This window comes from Myxine glutinosa, chromosome 14 (genome assembly GCF_964187855.1).
Source record: "Myxine glutinosa chromosome 14, kmMyxGlut1.1, whole genome shotgun sequence".
In the NCBI taxonomy this organism is placed as follows: domain Eukaryota; kingdom Metazoa; phylum Chordata; class Myxini; order Myxiniformes; family Myxinidae; genus Myxine; species Myxine glutinosa.
The window spans coordinates 30204501-30227508 of NC_136274.1; the positions used below are offsets into that span (position 1 = coordinate 30204501).

At 40.9% G+C, this 23008-nt stretch overlaps 1 protein-coding gene across 1 annotated transcript in view; it reads right to left on the bottom strand.

Annotated features, from left to right (window-relative positions):
- Positions 1–884: 884 nt before the first annotated feature.
- The window catches only part of LOC137418410 (uncharacterized), a 29056-nt gene continuing 6932 nt past the window's right edge, over positions 885–23008 (bottom strand). The window contains exons 2-5 of the mRNA XM_068104473.2: positions 14044–14239; positions 2974–4301; positions 2653–2781; positions 885–2023 (exon numbers count right to left, since the gene is read on the bottom strand). Coding sequence (XP_067960574.2) covers positions 1325–2023; positions 2653–2781; positions 2974–4301; positions 14044–14236 — 2349 coding nt within the window. The 5' untranslated portion in view covers positions 14237–14239 and the 3' untranslated portion in view covers positions 885–1324. The remainder of the gene's footprint in view (positions 2024–2652; positions 2782–2973; positions 4302–14043; positions 14240–23008) is intronic.

The window sequence follows — 23008 nt, forward strand, 5'->3', positions numbered from 1 at the left end:
GTTAGGGTTAGGGTTGTTAGGGTTAGGGTTAGGGTTAGGGTTAGGGTTAGGGTTAGGGTGACTATTTGAGTTTGGAGTTTGGGTTCAGTTGAGGGTTTGAGTTAAGGTTTGGGTTTGGTTTATGGTTAAGCGTTTGGGTTCTGGTTAAGGTTTGGCTTGGCTAAGGGTTAGGGTTACATTTCGGATTAGGATTATGGTTTGGGTTACACTTTGGGTTTTGGTTCAGGAAGGGATTAAGATGTATAAATGGGAAAACAAATTGAGAGTTATAAATGTTAAGGTTCGCGGATGTTCAAAATAACTTTTGATTCTGTATTTTGCAATTTGTACACAAAAATGCAAGTTGAGTACGGATTGCTTTCTTAAAGTGAAGGTGTTCACCTCTCCAAGGTGCCCACCAGAAGGTCCTGCACACAACCCCCTCAAATGTAAACTCTATCAAGCTGCTGGCTTTGTGGTGAACACCTCGAGTGAGACGCATCATTCCAGATTTGGTCCCTTTTGGGTACAAATACCCACCAGGTGCACTCATCATGTTCCCACGAATGCAGTCGAAGCACCCTGTGATACCTGGTTGAATTTTCAAGGCATTTCACAAATGGCATTAGAGCTATGTTTGTCAATCGGACCATCCTCCTGTATAAGTGCACCTCCTCCTGTATAATTTTTGAATGATAATTATGACGTCATAGGTAACTTGGTATGGGAGCCATCTTTAAAAAAAACGAAAAACTTTGCACCTCTATATCTCCGAAAGCACTGCATAGAAAAAAATGACACATGGCTCATTGTAAAGAACTCTCCATGGGGAATAACATATGTTAATGATGATGTCATATGTGCTTCCATTATGACGTCGTAATTCAACAAGTACAAAACTTCATCCGATCAAGATGAAATTTATTGAGCATCATCTATGGATAAATTGGTGGAGAAAAAAAATAGTGATGACGTCATTGGTCACGTGGTTCGGCCGCCATATTTGTTTAAACACAAAATCCTGAAAAACACATCCTGGCAAGGGTCTGCAATCTCTGCACTTTCTTGTTTATTGTGCACTCTTTTCATCATCATGCCTTTCCTTCCTTGAAATCAAACAAAGAATCTATTTAATCAATCATTGATTTTTACAATAACTCGATTTGCTGAAATACAAAATCAGGTAAGAATGTTTCTTCTCCTTTCGTACAAAGGGAAAGATAAAGTTAATTGTCGGATGTAATATATAGTTGGTCCATCATGATTGGCACTGCATTATGGCCGAGTCATTTTCATGACTCGGTCGCACAGAATTGCTTCCAAAGATGTACCTGTGGCATTGTCATTAATAAATCTTTGGGTGCTTAACTTGATAGCTCTGTCCCTTTCTGGGTGTGTTCAAAAACCTCCTGACTTCCTCGCTCAGGCTGATGGGCTGAAAAGTCTGTAGGCTGCTCTGGAGCTGTTTGGTAATGACTCTTTCCAAGCGGTCATCAGGGTTCAGGCAGATCATTACCGCTTCTTCACTGAGGTCAAAGTTATCGATTTCCTCGTTAGCTTGAGAGTGGAGATCCATGGGGATGAACTTCAAATTTCCAGTTTGCTTTTGTTCATCTAATGCCATGGTGTTGAGGGATTTGCCAGCTTGTGGTGAGACTGCTTTTCTTGAATTGTCTCCATGAGCTTCACCCTCAACTATTCCACTGAAGTCACCTTTATGACTTCCAGAAGTCCCATTGTTTGGGGTTTTCGGTTTGAGAGAATTTGGCGCAGGATCCGTTAATGGTGGCTCTTCGTCTCGACCGTTCCTTACATGACAAAAGCCGTGGCGGTGTAAGCGCAAGCTGAGATCATGCAGGTAGGAGCGTCCACACATCTGGCAACGGTGCGGTCGTTCACGTCCATGGAGACGTCTGTGGAGCTTGAGGTGCACAAGCTGAGAGAAACGAGCTGGACAGAGGTGGCAAGGGAAGGGTCTCTCTCCAGAGTGCAGCCGTAGGTGGGTCTTCAGGTTGCTCGTGCTGCTGAATCGGCGACTACACACCTGGGGGCACAACAGAAAGGGGGAGTGGTTGAGGGAGAATGGTGAGGAGCAGGATAGGGTGGAATGTAGAGAAATGAGTCGAAAATAAAATGGTGGAAGGTTGGCATGGAGTTAATGTTTTAAAATGGACTTCCTCTGTTCATGGAGAGACTATACAATAATCTTCAGCAACAATGACATTAAACTACTAAAACCTCAACAAAGAAATTGAGTGAAGGTGATTTTTGCTAATTTCTTTGCATGGACTTGTGGGTACTTTGAGGGCCCCATGGAGTCTTTGAGGCCCTGTTGAATGAATTCAGAGCTAAGTTTGGATGTGTATTGGCAATCACACCCGTTTGACCACAAATCCGAGTGACTGTAAGGGGTGCACAGAGAGAGCAATGGAGACAGATGACGTCATGAATCGAGGGTGGAGAGGGTAATACTGCTGTAAACCTAACACGTCACATGACAGGTGCAAATGTACCTTAACATCCATCAGACGTGCATTCAGAGACTTATGTGTAGGTCTCACATCTGCACATTGCATCAAAGATGCAAAAACAAGACAAAGATTTCCCACATTTGAGTTTTGTATCAGAGCAAGGTGACTTGAGATTAATTTCGACCTAAATGGCAAACGGTACCTGACAGGAGTAAGGCTTCTCTCCGGTGTGCACCAGGTGGTGTTTCTGCAGGTGGGCCAGCTGTGTGAAGCCCTTGCCACACGTCTGGCACTTGAATGGACGCTCTCCACTATGGATCCGCAGGTGGACCTGATGAGACCACATTTATAAGTTTCCAGGTACTGCATCAACAACTGGCATTTAAAAATTTTGACAGGTTTATGTTTTTGGAAATCCTCCTCAATAATATTGCCCTTTTATGACAAATTCCTAAACACAAATATAATTAACATTGCTTTCAATTTTTTTTTTTTTAACGGTTAGCCTCCTCTGTCATCTCACCTTCAGGTTGGATAATTGCCCAAAGGTCTTCCCACAGACGTTGCACTCGTAAATAGTCTTCCCATTGTGCTTGCGCAGGGGATAGGGTGCAGAGAGGCAGTTGCCAGCAACACGTCTGGATCTGCTTCCAGCCAACAGCATTGTCCTTGATGGGCTGACTTCATGATGGAAAGATTTAGAAGAACTGACTTCATTCAGCATTTTAAATGAGTTGAGGTCCTGGCATGGCGCAAAAGTCTTTGCTGTTTTTAAGGGAGGGGTCTTGAGGATGGACCCCTCTAGTTTCTCCTGTGACTCCCACAATGGCCTTCTTTCCTGGCATAATTGCCTCTTAAAGCTGTCCTTATCTGTGGACACATCGAGGGGTTTTTTCCCCAAGTTCAACTTCTTCGTCACCCGGTCTTCGAGCGTCGACAGCTGAGATTTATCAGGAATTTCAATGAACTGAGATGGCTCCTTGAAGTCCCAGCATCTTGGCAAATTATTTCCGATTTCCAAAACGCACGTGTTTTCTAGGAAGGTGGAGGTGGCATGTCGTCGCAGAGGTGAGAACGCACTTGTAGGAGCGGGGATGAGGAATCTTCCTTGAGGTTTAGGGGAAGCCAGGTAAGGGATGGCTTCAATAGCTGTAGGTCTTGAAGTAATGGGGACCACTGGAAGACGGTACATCCAGGGAATGAAGCTGTCAAGAGGAACGACAGATGGTGGAGGAGGGGGGTAGAAAATGTGACTATAAATGGATGGTAAAAAGGCCAGGTAGTCGGAACGCAGGGCTGATAAATATGAGGGTGGTATGCTTGATGAGTGGTAAATTGCAGGTATGGTTGAACTATAATGGTTGGTGCTTGTCCCATGCGGAGTGCAGATTACAGATGCTCGTTTGGGCGGTGTATGAGGAGGTGGGCTTCCTTCTTCCACCGGTGTGGAGTTTCTCGACAACCAGTCTGCAGGAGACGGCACCACTTGGTCCAGCTCGTTCATAAACCATTTGGTTGACTGCGCACAATTGGGTAAGTCCTTCTTATCTGAAGGTCTTTCCCAATTGGTGACTCTTTCTCCCTGGAAGGATTCTGGCATTGAGAGCCATTCTTTATGCTCTGGAGAAGGTCCTCGCTGTGAACATGGAGCTTCTTCCGTTTGTTGATGAGACAAATAAGGAACCGACATGAAAGGGAGTTTGAAGTCTTTCTCTTGAGCTTCATGGTGCCTTTGCTTCATCATTGGAAGATGTTTTTCAGTTAGACGGGTCTTCTTGAGGGACCAGGGAGAAGTGAGCTGCTCTTTTGAAATGTCAGTCGTCGTTTTGTCCACAGGATCAGGTTTCTTATCTGAAATGCAAGGATGGGGACATTTCAAATGAACCAGAGCTTTATAGATGTCACCAATATACAACATCTAAACTTAAGAAGGTAGCAATGTCATGCTTGCTGGAGTGATTCATCGTCATCTATGACGTGGTTTGGAAGGAAGATTAAATCAGAACCGATATCCTCAGATCACACTCAACGGAACCTGTTTGTCATAGGAAATGGAAGAATCCTTGAGATTAGAATCACTGTATAAACACCTGTGTTAGAAACACTCACTAACCATGAAACGATGAACTGATGCTTCGATCTTGAGGAGCTCATCTCAGCATGGATTAACATTGAAAATGACAACATTGATTTAGATAAACAAAGCACAGGAGTTCCCAGAAGAATCAAAGCAAAGGTTTTGTCCACCTGTGTCTATTCATAGTCATACCTGTTTCCAGGTACATTGATTATTTTTATACTATTCCTTACTTGCTGTTCTAAGTCAGTGAGAGTGACTCTGGGTGGAACGTGTTGTGCTTCATAGTCCAGAATGACCCAAATCCTATGGTTCTGAGTTTGAATGGAAATTCCTGCAGGAGAGACCGGTTCATTCTTCGGGTCAAATTGGGCTTTCCTCGTTGGCACTCAATTGGCTGGGATAGGTGGGTGGTTGGGAGGGATGAGGGAAAGGACACTTTCCATTACTCTATGCATTTGGAGGGCCTCGCTGTATTTAGCACCTCCATCAAGAACACCTCGAGGTGTATATACACCCTCATTTTCCAGCTTCCTTGTGTATTGGTATTTGATCCAGTTGAGCTGATTGTCCAGCCACGTGTCCTGTGTTAAGCGAGTAATGCTGGCGTGAGGTTCCTGTTTAAAGGCATAACCTGTGCGCAGGAAACAGGGGTTAAATGGCACCAAAGCCTGGCGAAACAAACATAGGCTCCTCGGGCCCAGCCTTACTTGCCAGGAGGGTAACGTGAGACTCCTTATCTGCATCCCTATCGCTGCCTTGCCATCCAATCTTCCTCTACTGTTTGGCTTCCGGGCGAAGGGAAATCCGTCAGGCCTTAACAAATTACCCAGCGGCCCCCTGCTCCAGGCTCCAGACCTTTGTTGGGCCGTTCTCAAGTTGCGGGGCAGTGTGAGGAGACACGTCCGGGGAGGTACCCCGAGTTGGTGAAACGGGACGCATCACGTGACTTCTCAATCACGGCGGCTGTTTTAGCCCCTGGCGAATGGTTTAGAAAGCAAAACATTATCCCAAGATGGAAAGGCTAACCCCATGTCCGTTCATATTGTGTTGAGTGGTGGAGAAAGAGGAGTGTGCAGATAAATGGATTACCAAATCGCATCGTTGTCCTTCCACATTTGCATTTCATTGGATTCATAACAACATTTCATGGAATGGACTTGGAATCTTCCCATTGTTGGGTAAACAGGAGTGGAGAGAAAAACCTGGAATGTCCATTTTATCACCTTACAGTAACAAGGAAACGAGGCAAGCCATGTGGAGCGAACCAGCCATGTTAACATGTTCACTGTTAATGGAACTCAAATGTTCAGCAAAACCCAAAAGAGTGAATTTCAATTTTTACCGTTGTTTGTCGAGCGGAGCCCAAACGGCCATCAGGATCCCATCAGGAACCCAAACGGCCATCAGGATCCCTCTTGTCCTATAACGAGTGGGCAGTGACGAGCACTCGGACAGGAAGCTGTGGAGGGAGTTTATTTTCCTTTGAATTGTCGAGTCTAGGGTCGACTCCTGACTATAAACTGTTGGGTTGGTGTTTCTCAGGCAGCCCGGTGCATCACAAAATGCTCCGTCCCTCAGAGGGACATTAAGCTGGGTGTCCCATCTGCTAGCACCTGTCGTTGGAGGATGTTAAACATCCTTCGGTCTGTTGTCACTAACCTGAATAAAATAATGGGTGGTTCGTGTGCAGCCACCCAGCTGCTGGTTGCATCATTTTTTGTGGGGGCATCTGACCTTGATGCAATCCCTCTCTATAACCAGTTATCTGGTACTCATTTTGCCGACCTCGGAAGCATGACAGGTTGAGTCAACTCCACCTGGTGTTAATTCAACGGCATTTGGAACTCAGGCCCTTCGGACCCTAAGCCCGCCACCCTAACCTTTAGGCCAACACGAGATATGATAAAATAATGATTCCTGGTTAGTGAAAGACTTGGGACAAACTTTCCCCAGCCGACCCCACAATAAGATGGGAATCATTGGGGACCTTCAAGTAGTTGTATATATGACTACAAACGTGTTGCTTGAGGCCATTTCTGCTCTTTCCAGTTTGTTATAATGTATATATGAAATAGTCTATTATTAACTGTATATTTTAATGTACATATGATATATTATATTAACTGTATATTATAATGTATATATGAAATAGTCTATTATTAACTGTATATTATAATGTATATATGATATATTCAATTATTAACTATATTATAATGTAGATATGATATATTATATTATTAACTGTATATTATAATGTATATATGATATATTATATTATTAACTGTATATTTTACTGTATATATGATATATTCTATTATTAACTGTATATTTTACTGTATATATGATATATCATATTATTAACTGTATATTATAATGTATATATGAAATAGTCTATTATTAACTGTATATTATAATGTATATATGATATATTCAATTATTAACTATATTATAATGTAGATATGATATATTATATTATTAACTGTATATTATAATGTATATATGATATATTATATTATTAACTGTATATTTTACTGTATATATGATATATTCTATTATTAACTGTATATTTTACTGTATATATGATATATTATATTATTAACTGTATATTATAATGTATATATGATATATTCAATTATTAACTATATTATAATGTAGATATGATATATTATATTATTAACTGTATATTATAATGTATATATGATATATTATATTATTAACTGTATATTTTACTGTATATATGATATATTATATTATTAACTGTATATTTTACTGTATATATGATATATTATATTATTAACTGTATATTATAATGTATATATGATATATTCTATTATTAACTGTATATTATAATGTATATATGATATAGTCTATAATTATTAACTGTATATTATAATGTATATATGATATATTCTATTATTAACTATATATTATAATGTATATATGATATATTCTATTATTAACTGTATGTTATAATGTATATATGATATAGTCTGTTATTAACTATATATTATAATGTATATATGATATATTCTATTATTAACTGGATATTATAATGTATAGAGAATATATTATATTATTAAATCCATATTATAATGTACATATGATATATTCTATTATTAACCCTGTATTATAATGTATATAGGATATATTCTATTATTAACTCTATATTATAATGTACATATGATATATTATATTATTAACTGTATATTTTACTGTATATATGATATATTATATTATTAACTGTATATTATAATGTATATGTGATATATTATATTATTAACTGTATATATATCTGTATTATAATATATCATAACATATATTATAATGTATATATGATATAGTCTATTATTAACTGTATATTATAATGTATATAGAATATATTATATTATTAACTCTATATTATAATGTGCATATGATATATTCTATTATTAACCCTGTATTATAATGTATATAGGATATATTATATTATTAACTCTATATTATAATGTACATATGATATATTCTAATATTAACTGTATATTATAATGTATATGTGATATATTATATTATTAACTGTATATTATAATGTACATATGATATATTCTATTATTAACTGTATATTATAATGTATATAGAATATATTATATTATTAACTCTATATTATAATGTACATATGATATATTATATTATTAACTCTATATTATAATGTACATATGATATATTATATTATTAACTCTATATTATAATGTACATATGATATATTCTATTATTAACTCTATATTATAATGTATATATGATATATTATATTATTAACTCCATATTATAATGTACATATGATATATTATATTATTAACTGTATATTATAATGTATATATGATATATTATATTATTAACTCTATATTATAATGTACATATGATATATTCTATTATTAACTCTGTATTATAATGTATATATGATATATTATATTATTAACTCTATATTATAATGTACATATGATATATTCTATTATTAACTGTATATTATAATGTATATAGAATATATTATATTATTAACTCTATATTATAACGTATATATGATATATTCTATTTTTAACTCTGTATTATAACGTATATATGATATATTATATTATTAACTGTATATTATAATGTATATATGATATATTATATTATTAACTCTATATTATAATGTACATATGATATATTCTATTATTAACTCTGTATTATAATGTATATATGATATATTATATTATTAACTCTATATTATAATGTACATATGATATATTATATTATTAACTGTATATTATAATGTATATAGAATATATTATATTATTAACTCTATATTATAATGTACATATGATATATTCTATTATTAACTCTATATTATAATGTACATATGATATATTCTATTATTAACTGTATATTATAATGTATATAGAATATATTATATTATTAACTCTATATTATAACGTATATATGATATATTCTATTTTTAACTCTGTATTATAACGTATATATGATATATTATATTATTAACTCTATATTATAATGTACATATGATATATTCTATTATTAACTGTATATTATAATGTATATAGAATATATTATATTATTAACTCTATATTATAACGTATATATGATATATTCTATTTTTAACTCTGTATTATAACGTATATATGATATATTCTATTTTTAACTGTCGATTTTTTTTTTGTGTTGGAGGCTCCAGGCACAGACTGTATCGCCCTCATCAAGGCCAGGCCTTAATTAAATAAAAGAGATGAAAAGTGTATGATGTTTGTTTGTGGGAAAGAGAGATTGAAGCTGGCCCCGGTAGTTATAGTTTGAGTGAGACAGAAAGTAAGACCAGCAATCCTGACACGGAGAGTGTAAGATGGTTCCGGGCAACACTTTAACGCCCCTAAGTCAGGATGGCAGTACCACCCTGGATGGTTGCTGTCTCCAACCTACTACCTAGAATATAGATTATAATGTATATCGGATATATTCTATTATTCGCTATATATTCACGTCATAACTATTATTAAACAATGTCAATGTCCTTTTCTAAATGTATTTTCATGCAAACAGGTTTACTTTGTGTTTGAAAATAATTATATAATTGCTTCATACTGTCATGACAGTCACATGTCTCCCCAGGTTTTGGGTCAAATATAAAGTACCTTTGTTGAGCAGCATATGTCAGGAAAACACCTTTCATGGTGAGAATCTCACAAATCTATCAGAGTAGCCACGGTTCTACATGCAGGACAGACTCCGCACAACAATCCATCAAAGGGGGAAGTGATGACAGTTTAAGCAGATGATGTGGTTGTGGGATTTTTCACCACAAAGGAAACATGGGGTTGATATGAGGAGAGGTTCTGTTTTCTTTCTTTGTGCTCACGTGACTTTATTTGAGCATGTGAGCACACTTCAATGTGTGGTTGTACTTGCACGCACTAGATCCTAAACCCCGGTCCAAATCCCCATTTGATCGATTCGCTCTCAGGTCGGAATGAAACACTTTTGGCATCACCATGCTGGACCCAAACCTAAAGGGCGAAGTGGAGACACCACTTGGAAAGCATCGGATTTCTACCAAACAAAGCGACGGTCTATGGGGTTTGTGGGTCTGGATGCCCATGTGTTGCTTCTGTTGATGGACAATCTGCCATCGTTAGGCTTGAGATAAGCATCTGGATTATGTCAATCCTCTTGGAACGGGCCTAGCCCCAAACCAAATGCCATTTCTCTTGCTAATTTACCTGCGCACTGCCCATTGTGCCGAGCTCCTTAGGCGAGGATGGAGAGCGGGGGATGAGATTATGGCCGTTCCTTGGATCACGGGCAGGGTCTCCCTTTTTCTATCGGCTCACACCACATCGTGCAAGGCCGGGATCTGTGTGAGCATGGTATCTACACGTCGTCTATTTGGAGGCAACACCACATGTTCTTGAATGGCCACACCAGTGTGAGCTGAGGCATCGAACCAATTGATATCGGGTTGGTGTTTGTACCTGGTCATCATTTGTATTTTTGGAAGGCACCCTGTTATATTAATGTTGGTCGCAGACAACGCGTTAGCAGTGTGAAGCCAATTGCATAACAATGATCCAAAGGCAGGCAGGCGGTGCCCAAAATATGAGGTGTAAGGAGTAATGAAGGAAGGAGAGACGAGGAAGTGACTATCGAACTGTACCCTTCATTAGTGAATTGTGAGATGTCAAACTCCATTGATTTTATTTTGCCTCTCACATGTCTGCACTGCCCCCAATACCTGTTGGTCGGATCATCCATCAACGCTCTCGCATGAGTGTTGCAGCATTGAGGGAAAAGTGAAAGCCAAAGTCTAAACCCCACCACAGGCCCTCCTCTCCCCTCGTCTCTCTTGGTGCTATCGAACCTTCCCCTTCTCGATCACTCCCTTGCCTGGGAAAGGTAAACAGGTCTTACTTGGCAGTCTGGCCTCTTTAGATGGCATGGGTGATAACTTGCCCTATCTGCACTGTGCACACAGCTTCAATCCGGGCAGATTAAAGGGATTCTCGTTAAAGGAAAGTTCAAGAGAATTTGTAAGTTCAAACCGTGAGACAATCGTTGTGGAAAGCAGGTTACTTTTGGGGCCTTTGGTGGTGCGGTGGGGAAGGATACCTTGCACTTCTTTATTTCCTGGTTGTCCGGCCTGTGATGCTCGCGGATGTGAGAAGCTTAATCTTGGTTTATGATGAAACACAAGAACGGTGTAGTAAATAAGCAAGATCGTTATGCAGCTCCGCTATGCCTTTGTAGTTCCCAAACAGCGGATGCAGTGAAATTTATCCGGGGAAAGGGAGGGGGGACAAAGAGGTTTCATTTCTCTTCGGCGGTTCAACCAAAGCCACAAAAGTCTTCATTAATATGGCAAGAAGTACCGTTCTGCTTACTGTACGAAGAAGAAAAACTTCTTCCTTTTTTTGTACTGGAAGGACGATCGAGATTAAACAAAACTGTGTGCAAGTACACAACGACCCACAATCATCCGGCAAAGCAAACTTATCAAAACCAGCTGTGGAGTTGTATCAATAAAAACATGTCTGATGGTTTTGGTGCAAACACTAAATGTAACACGGCTCTGGATTCCAATATGGCCAGCAACCCTTGAGGAAAGCTCAGCTGGAGCAGTAGGGAATAAGGGGCTTTCAAAATGATGGATGAGGTCTTTCACGCATGCTCTGTGTGTGTTTATACTGACTAGGTTCTGCTTGACGGGCACTTTTAACCTGCCGTTGTGAGCACGAAATCAGTTATTCAAATCATCTTTCTAACATAATTGTCCACATTTAGATAAGTGGTGATTTCAAAATGGTAAAACATAATGGTTCTGTTCCTGAAGGCAAATCGGACTCATGGGGAAAAGTGGAGCGTTCAATTCGGTAAATTGGGATGCCCTCTGGAGGATTCTTGGTCTTCGTGGGGTACCACCAACGCTGATCAATCTGATCTCTGAACTATACTCTCGTACTGAGAGTGCTGTGAGGTGTCGTGGCTCCATCTCTGACTTATGTCCAGTTGCTACTGGAGTTCAGCAGGGGTGTGTACTAGCTCCCACACTCTTCAGCGCTTGTATGGACTGGATTCTGGGGAGGATGTTGGAAACATCAGGGTGCGGTGCATCGTTTGGGAGTGTCAAGATCTCTGACCTTGATTTCGCAGATGATGCAGTCATTTTTGCAGAGACGCTGGATATTCTTATGGAGACCCTCCAGGCACTGAATGAGGAGTCGGAGACGCTGGGATTGTGGATTTCCTAGGTCAAAACAAAGATCCAGGCTTTCAATGACATATTGGATGCTGCTGTCTTGTCCGTGCCTGTTTGTGGCGAAGATGTTGAGGTCACGAAGAGATTCACTTACCTTGGCAGTGTTATTCATGTCTCCGCATGATGTGAGCCAGAGGTTGATAGACATCTGGGTTAGGCCTGGGGAGTCATGGATTCACTGGATCACGGGGTGTGGTGCTGTCGGTATCCATGCAGGAGGACGAAAGTCAGAGTCTTTATGTCCTTGGTGCTTCAAGTCTTGCTCTACAGATGCGAGAGTTGGACCCTTACCAAGTGCCAGAGAATGCGACTTAATTCCTTCAGAACTAAGTCTCTTCGGATAATTTTTGGCTATTGCTGGTCGGACCTTGTGTCCAACGAGCGGTTACTGAGAGAGACTCAGATGAGATTTGTTACCTGTATGGTCCGTGAGTGTCAACTGCGGCTGTATGGACGCTGATCCAGCTCATCAGATACTCTCAGCTAGGGAGCCTCGTGAGTGGAGGAGGCCAACAGCCGACCGCATGTCTCGTGGTTGCAGCAGGTTGATCGGCATCTCAAGGAGATAGGGATGGGCCAGGCATCAGCCTGGGGAATGGCCAGACGGAGGCCCTTGGATTACCACCGGAAAGTGGATGCGGCGACACACTGCTCCGGCGCATGCTCCCATACCTGACCTGACCTGACCCGTGGAAATATCAGAAGTATGAGAAATATCCATGGATGAGTCTTTCATTGTGCAGATGCACAGCCCGTTCTCTCAGGTACTTTTCCAATTATGTCGGCTTATTTTAGAAGCTCTGTAAGACATTTTTGTTATGATCCTTATCTCTAACACATGATTTACTTTAGGGTGCTTTGTGCACCCGTATTCCTTGGGCTTTCTGCGCATGCTTGTACATGGGGGGGGGGGGGGGTGGGGTGGGGGGGATTATGCCATCTCAAAAGTCCCGTATTGGTAAGGTGCAGAGGAACTCAAATGGGACGGAAAATTGAGCCGCGGAATGTCGCACGAAAGTCAGATGTAAAAATAGGACTAGTTGGGTGGATAAGGAAGTATGATAAGGAAGGGTCACGGATGGTGGAGGATATATCACAGTGAGATGTGTAGGAGATACCACAGTGGGATGGTGGAGTAGATGCCGCAGCATTTGCCATCATCGAAGTGAAAGCTTAAAAGGTTTCACGAAGCCAGCTGTGCTGGATGAATGGCAGCTATAATGAGGGAAAATGAAAGTGTGACATGAAGCAAGCGGTGAGAGAAACTGGAGAAGGTGTACAGTAAGATGATGCAAGCAATGATGAGGGAAAGTGGAGGTGTACTGCAAGACAAATTATAAATCCCTGCCCTAACGAGCAGAGGGGCATTGCAACAGCGGCACAGCCAAGCCCTCAGCCAATGATGCTACCCCGCAGCCATGCGCTTCATACGAACAAAGAAGAAGGGTAATAATTTGGAATTTGTTCGAGGGTTGCCTACTCTTCGCAAATGACACTGTAAGATCCTTAACATCCCCCAACTAATGCCAGCAGACGGGACACCCAGGTTAATGTCCATCTGAGGGATGGCGCACACATAGATGAACCACACTGCCTGTGAAACACTGAGATGATAGTTTATAGCTGAGTCGGGATTCAAACCCATGCTAGACAGCTTAGAGGCGAGTGTCAAGGGTCATTGTATAATTGTAGTAAAAGGAACATCAGAGGACGGAGTGGACCCATTTCTGACTTGCCTGGAGGTGTTGCAGTGAGTGGTGGAAGTGGCTGCTCACGGCCGGGCGGTAATGTGTCCATCGTTTCCAAATGGACACGACAGGTGAGGTGACCGGCCAGCCCGTTCGATGGTCCAGGGACCGGGTCTGGATGTCGAACAAACCACATCCAGTTGGCTTGAGGTGGTGTGCTGGGTCGGCACTCTGGAAGCATAGCCTGTCGATGTGGAAAGTAAGAGGTGAGGATGAAGAATTGCAAAGATAAAGTCATCGAGTGGATGGTTTGCGGAATATCTTGTCATGAGTGACCTTTGACTTTGGATCAGCAATAAGATAAACAAATTAAAAGGCAAGTTAATTGCATTTAACATGATTATTGTGAAGTAATGGCCTCATCATCTGCTAAGAAATTGATTCCTGAAATTTTGATACCATTTGTTATATCTTCCCTCCAGGGCTTCAAGACAGCTGTTCACAACTACCTCGGGTCATCCCCCATCCATACTCTCATGATCTCTTCTACCCCAATGACCCTATTCCCAAGCACTCACTTTTTCAAGTTAGTGTGGTCACTTTTCCTCCTCTCCCTCCCTTCTCCATTTTCGTTTGTTAGTGCTGTGCTTCATTCAGCTTTTCCTTACCTTTCATTCAACTGACTTCACCTTTACCGGATAACCTCCTGGCATGGTGTGTTGGTAGCATTGTGTATTGATGGTTACACTACAGCATTTTGAAGATTACAACTAAACACCAAGAAACACATTTGAAAGCCATTAATGGAAACTGTTGATACCCTTGACAAATTGCTAAATTTTTGAAGTCCAAGGAACTGTCGGTATAACTTTGAGATATCATTGTGAGGGGGCATAGATCTGGAGAAGGGTATAAAACAATTTCTAGAATGTTGAAAGTTCCCAAGATCACAGTGAGCTCCATCATTAGGAAATGCAAAGAAGAGGAACTACCCAGACACTTCCTAGAGCTGGCCGCCCGACCAAACTGAGCATCCGGGCAAGAAATGCCTTGGTCAGGGAGGTGACGAAGAACCAAATGACCACTCTGACAGAACTACGAGCCCTTGGCTTAGATGGGAGAATCTGCCGGAAGGACAACAGTCTCTGCAGCATTTCACAAATCCAGGCTTTATGAAAGAGTGGCCATATGGAAACCACTCATGAGAAAAAGGCACATGACAGCATACGTAGAGTTTGCAAAAAGGCATGTGAAAGACTCTAAGAGCATGAGGCAAAATATTCTGTGGTCTGACAAGACGAAAATTTAACTCCTTCTCCTGAATGCAAATCGCTACGTCTGTCAGAAACTGAGCACAGCTCATCAGCTACCGTGAAGCATGGTGGTGGCAGCATCATGCTATGGGGATGCTTTTCAGTGGCAGGGATTCGGACACTTGTAAGGATAGAGTGAATAATGAATGAATGCAAATCCTTGAGGAGAACCTGCTTCAGAATGCAAAAGACCTAAGCCTGCAGTTAAGATTTACATTCCAAGAGGACAATGACACCGAACATACAGCCAAAGCAACACTGAATGGCTTCAGAACAAGAACGTGAAAGTCCTTGAGTGGCCCAGCCAAAGCCCAGACTTGAATCCCATTGAGAATCTGTGAAAAGACTTGAAGATTGCTGTTCACCGATGCTCCCCATCCAACTTGACAGAGCTTCAGCAAATCTGCAAGTAAGAATGGGAGAAACTCCCCAAATCCAGATGTGCAAAGCTGATTCAGATATACCCTGGAAGACCTGAAGTTGTATTCGCTGCCAAAGGTGCTTCTATGAAGTATTGACTCATGAGGCTGAATATTTATGTAAATTATTGGGTAAAATGCCAGGGGCATAGAAAAGGCCCCTTTATATAAAGGTATGTGGCATGTGGCAAAGTATAGAAAAGAAGAGACATTCCACAGCTTGTAGAAATTGCCAAACAATACAAAATAAGGGGCATTCAAAAAATCTCGTGTGCATGCTGGACTACCCTTATGCTCTGAGGAGGAACCAAGTATTGCTCTAGAAAAGATCACATAAAGGGGCACCAATTTGATTCATACAGCTGAATGAAGAAGTAAATTTATTTTATTTGCCAGATGTAGGGCGCCCCTTTATATGAACTTTTCTAGAACCATTGGCATTTTACCCAAGAATATCCCTTCTTGTCTATACTTTGCCACATGGCACGTACCATATAAAGGGGGCTTTTCTATGCCCCTGGCATTTTTCTCAAGATACATTTAAAATACGAACTAAACACATTTGTTCATTGTGCAAGACTTTATTCAAGACGATATAAAAGACTTGAAAAAGTAAGAGGAAAAAATACTCAACCCAGACGGAATTTGAACCCACAATCCGCAGTTTGGGAGCACTGATGCTTTATCCATTAGGCCATTGCTATAGCACATTATAATGTAAAAAAAAATTTTTTTATAGGGGTATAGAGTGTGTATATACAGTATATGTTTATTTATATATACGATATACCAGTAGAAGCCGAGAAACGTATTTTCAGTCCCCAAGAAATTATCCCTTATATAAAGGGAGGGGAGCTTTGCGCCTCCCTTTGATTAGATATTTCTGTGTTTCATCTTCAATAAATTTGTAAAGATTTCTAAAAACACGTTTTCACTTTGTCATTATATGGTATTATGTGTAGATCTTTGACCAAAAAATCTCAATTTAATCCATTTTAAATTCAGGCTGTAACACAACAAAATGTGAAAAAGTCAAGGGGTGTGAATACTTTCTGATGGCCCTGTATTTAAATACATATTTCATTGGATTCCCCCAAGCAACACCGGGTACTTCAGCTAGTCATGTATACAAGGGAGTTGTGGTTTGGGGCAAAGGGGGAGAGTGGGGACAGGGTATATGATAGAGGGAGATTATTGTAAAGGAAGAATACATCAGAATAGAGAGATTTGCAGAGGGAAGAGTGGGAGTGAGTTAAAGGGGGAGGGGATGGATAATAAGGAATGGAAATTGAAAAAGGGTGGAGAGGGGGTCCTTATGGAATGCAGTATAGGGAGTGAAGAGTAAGGGAGGTCAAAATCCCATTATTGGCACGTATGTAATTTGTATATACGGCTCTTTGTTGACTGCCAGGTTAAAATTCCCACAGGGTTGAGATGGTCATCATGGCAGTGATTAATGGATGGAATTCTTTGTCTGATGGAAAACAAAAATGTAAAAATATCTCAGAAACAAGTTTGGATTTGGCTGAGAAAGTGAGTTGGAAGGTACTAGAATGAGTATTTATAGAAATTGTTTATTTTTTGCAGGAACGGCAAACGTTTTGTATTAGAGAAAGAGCATGAACCCCAAGAATGGCTCACAAACGGTGAGGGCCTGGGGATGTTATGGTGGAGGCCATGACAGGGCCTGTAAAGTTGAGAGGCTTTTGGATTGAAGGTGTTGACAGATGCCTGATAAGAACTTCTCCCCACAGCAGCACCCGAGTCGTGACTCCGCAAACGCACAACGTCGAGGTAAGAATGAGGGCTTGGGGGACGGAGAGGGAGGGTTCACCCGTGTGAAAGGAAGTGTCCTGTTTTGGGTAAGCAGGGGGAGGTTTGCGTGCAGGAAATCCATCCAAAAATATCTCAGAGGTCTGCCCCTGCTCCCCCAAGCAGAAAAAAAACAGGAACACCTCCTCATTGCTCTTCCGCCCAGTGCAGGCCGAACGGTAGTACCGGTAAACCTCACCCCACCCTCGCAGCCTGTTCGGTTGATAGCTCGTGTAAGGTCCACGTTCTCAGGATGACCTGCACATTCCCTCTGAAATTGCAACCAATGATGATCCCGGGTTCCAAATGGTAGTCGTCCGCTCGGGCCTAAAACTTATGATCCTCTTCTCGGGCCTACAACTTGTTTGGCTACTCGAGCGGGCCATCCTGTGTAGATAACAAATACCTTTTGGGGTCACAAATACCTGTTGGGGTCACCAATACCAGTTGGGGTCACAAATACCTGTTGGGGTCACAAATACCTGTTGAGGTCACAAATACCTGTTGGGGTCACAAATACCTGTTGGGGTCACAAATACCTGTTGGGGTCACAAATACCTGTTGAGGTCACAAATACCTGTTGGGGTCACAAATACCTGTTGGGGTCACAAATGAAAGCAATATCTCAATTGATCTTTTTCTCTCTGAGTCTCTACCTATATCTACCTCTTTCCCTCTCTCCTTTTCTCTTCCTTTTCTCTCTATCTCTCTTCCCACCATGACCAATAAATTAACCCTTTGTTTAACTTCCTGACCCATAAAAGCAGATTCCTTGTTTTTTCCATCACCAAACCTCCATCAGAAAGAGTTTCTTAGGAAGAGAAATGACCACGTCAAGCTTTCCATAAAATAATAATCTGTTCTGGAATGTTTAGAGCAAAGTTTGGAAATCTCAAACTTGGATCAGGGAGGGATTGCCTTTGTCTGGCGTCGTCATCGAGTCTAAAAGTTGTTTAGTCTTTTGTTGTTTACGTTCAGACAGGTAGAGTAAACGATCCTTGAGCTTCCGCACAGAAAGAAAAAGAAAACGAACACGTGCAATACCTGTGTGTCGTATAATGTTATAAATTGTATAATTCTTCGATAAACGGTCGGTTCTCTACTGTATGTTATAAAAATGGAGGAGACACGAAGATGTTTTTTTCCTCCAGTAATATTTCCATCAAAAGGAATTGCCACCTTGGTGTACCTGTGGAATAGGTGCGCCACAAGCACCTGAACCGGTGTGGTCAAGCTGTTGCGACCACGGGAGTCCCTCTGTGTCCGCACAAGTAGTCTATGGAATCAAGAACCATCTTGCACACCAATCAATAGTCCACCATCCATGAATGAATCCACCATGAATGAAATCCACCATGAATGAATCCACCATGAATGAAATCCACCATGAATGAATCCACCATGAATGAAATCCACCATGAATGAAATCCACCATGAATGAATCCACCATGAATGAATCCACCATGAATGAATCCACCATGAATGAATCCACCATGAATGAAATCCACCATGAATGAATCCACCATGAATGAATCCACCATGAATGAATCCACCATGAATGAAATCCACCATGAATGAATCCACCATGAATGAAATCCACCATGAATGAATCCACCATGAATGAATCCACCATGAATGAATCCACCATGAATGAATCCACCATGAATGAATCCACCATGAATGAATCCACCATGAATGAAATCCACCATGAATGAATCCACCATGAATGAATCCACCATGAATGAATCCACCATGAATGAAATCCACCATGAATGAATCCACCATGAATGAAATCCACCATGAATGAATCCACCATGAATGAATCCACCATGAATGAATCCACCATGAATGAATCCACCATGAATGAATCCACCATGGATGAATCCACCATGAATGAATCCAACATGAATGAATCCAACATGAATGAATCCAACATGAATGAATCCAACATGAATGAATCCACCATGAATGAATTCACCATGATTGAATCCACCATGAATGATTCCAAAATGAATGAATCCACCATAAATGAATCCACCATAAATGAATCCACCATGAATGAATCCACCATAAATGAATCCACCATGAATGAATCCACCATGAATGAATCCACCATGAATGATTCCAAAATGAATGAATCCACCATAAATGAATCAAACATGAATGAATCCACCATGAATGAATCCACAATAAATGAATCAAACATGAATGAATCCACCATGAATGAATCCACCATGAATGAATCCACCATGAATTAAATCCACCATGAATGAATCCACCATGAATGAAATCCACCATGAATGAATCCACCATGAATGAATCCACCATGAATGAATCCACCATGAATGAATCCACCATGAATGAATCCACCATGGATGAATCCACCATGAATGAATCCAACATGAATGAATCCACATGAATGAATCCACCATGAATTAATTCACCATGATTGAATCCACCATGAATGATTCCAAAATGAATGAATCCACCATAAATGAATCCACCATAAATGAATCCGCCATGAATGAATCCACCATAAATGAATCCACCATGAATGAATCCACCATGAATGAATCCACCATGAATGATTCCAAAATGAATGAATCCACCATAAATGAATCCAACATGAATGAATCCACCATGAATGAATCCACCATGAATGATTCCAAAATGAATGAATCCACCATAAATGAATCCACCATAAATGAATCCACCATAAATGAATCCACCATAAATGAATCCACCATAAATGAATCCACCATGAATGAATCCACCATGAATGATTCCAAAATGAATGAATCCACCATAAATGAATCCACCATAAATGAATCCACCATAAATGTATCCACCATAAATGAATCCACCATGAATGAATCCACCATGAATGAAATCCACCATAAATGAATCCACCATGAATGAATCCACCATGAATGAAATCCACCATAAATGAATCCACCATGAATGAATCCACCATAAATGAATCCACCATAAATGAATCCACCATGAATGAATCCACCATGAATGAATCCACCATAAATGAATCCACCATAAATGAATCCACCATGAATGAATCCACCATGAATGAAATCCACCATGAATGAATCCACCATGAATGAATCCACCATGAATGAAATCCACCATAAATGAATCCACCATGAATGAATCCACCATGAATGAAATCCACCATAAATGAATCCACCATGAATGAAATCCACCATGAATGAAATCCACCATGAATGAATCCACCATGAATGAATCCACCATGAATGAAATCCACCATGAATGAATCCACCATGAATGAATCCACCATGAATGAAATCCACCATGAATGAAATCCACCATGAATGAATCCACCATGGATGAATCCACCATGAATGAATCCACCATGAATGAATCCACCATGAATGAATCCACCATGAATTAATCCAACATGAATGAATCCAACATGAATGAACCCACCATGAATGAATTCACCATTATTGAATCCACCATGAATGATTCCAAAATGAATGAATCCACCATAAATGAATCCACCATAAATGAATCCACCATGAATGAATCCACCATAAATGAATCCACCATGAATGAATCCACCATAAATGAATCCACCATAAATGAATCCACCATGAATGAATCCACCATAAATGAATCCACCATAAATGAATCCACCATGAATGAATCCACCATGAATGAAATCCACCATAAATGAATCCACCATGAATGAATCCACCATGAATGAATCCACCATGAATGAATCCACCATGAATGAATCTAGTGCAGATAGGTTCCCAATTAATTAGAGGTTCCCAATTTGATCATCAACCTTGGGCAAGGGCTCCACACCTGAGGCTTGTTGCGAGCAGATGTGCACCCGTGGCAGATTCTCTGCTCGAGGTTTTTGAAGACCTAGACCGAGAGGTAAACCACCGAGAGACCATCTGAGAAAGGAACGCTTGTTTAGCTTTTCACAATATTTGGTTGTTCCAACATGTCGTACGCCATAGGACTCTGTGACTCAGGTGATTGCTTTGGTTAAATTCCTTCTTTATCACTTACAGGTGCCTGACCTTCCATATTTGATGGTAAAGCATTTTTGTAGTCCGGCTTTCCAGGTGGCCTTCAGGTTTTGTCCACGACCATTTGGTGTGCAAGATTGGAGCTAAAAAGCAGGATTAGGGCCCAATTTGTCCTGGTACCAACATGAACCCTTCGCGGGAAATCGACCATGTCGAGAAACGTGTGTTCCGATGTGAAAAAGCAACCAGACGTCCAGGAATGGAGAGGGCGCAGCAGATCCGCCACAGAATGATTCGACAGGAAGTAGATGGCAGACAGGAAGTAGATGGCAGGAAGGGGCGGGGTCACGTGTTATTTGGATAATGGATTGGGAGGGAGGGGTTGGTGTTTATAGGGTCCGAAGCCATCTTGCTATCGGTAAAAAGGATTGCAGGTAAAAGCAGGATTTGGACCTGATCAGTAACTCTTTAACCCTTCACAACATCACCTGCCTCCCTCCTCATCGTGATTGGCTGATTGCATCTCCAGAATGTCACGTAAACGGCACTGGATTTGTCGAAGGAAATGAGCACGACATGGAACTCCGGAAATGGAATCACAACAACGATTTGGCCGTTAAAATTCAACTTCCGTGAAGAGGGAAAAGGAAGAATCGGGAACTTTTAATTGGGAACGAAGAAGGGAAGAGTTTATGGTTTTAAAGGAGCGATATAGTGCGTGGAACTGGGATTGGAATCCCAGAAGGGTGAATCGTTAATGGGATGGAACTGGGCGGGAATGGGAAAGGGTAAACACACCTGTATCACAGCGACCACCAAACACACCTCCACCGCTGCACCCACCAAACACACCAGCGTGCAACACTGCAACCACCAAACACACCTTCCTGCAACAACTGCAACCACCAAACACCTGTACCACTGCAACCACCAAACACCTGGACCACCAAACACCTGTACCACAGCAACCACCAAACACACGAGCCTGCGTCACTACAACCACCAAACACCTGGCCACTGCAACCACCAAACACACGAGCCTGCGACACTACAACCACCAAACACACCAGCCTGCGACACTACAACCATCAAACACACGAGCCTGCGACACTACAACCATCAAACACACGAGCCTGCGACACTACAACCACCAAACACACGAGCCTGCGACACTACAACCACCAAACACACCAGCCTGCGACACTACAACCACCAAACACACGAGCCTGCGACACTACAACCACCAAACACACCAGCCTGCGACACTACAACCACCAAACACACGAGCCTGCGACACTGCAACCACCAAACACACGAGCCTGCGACACTACAACCACCAAACACACCAGCCTGCGACACTACAACCACCAAACACACCAGCCTGCGACATTACAACCACCAAACACACCAGCCTGCGTCACTACAACCACCAAACACACCTGTACCACATCAA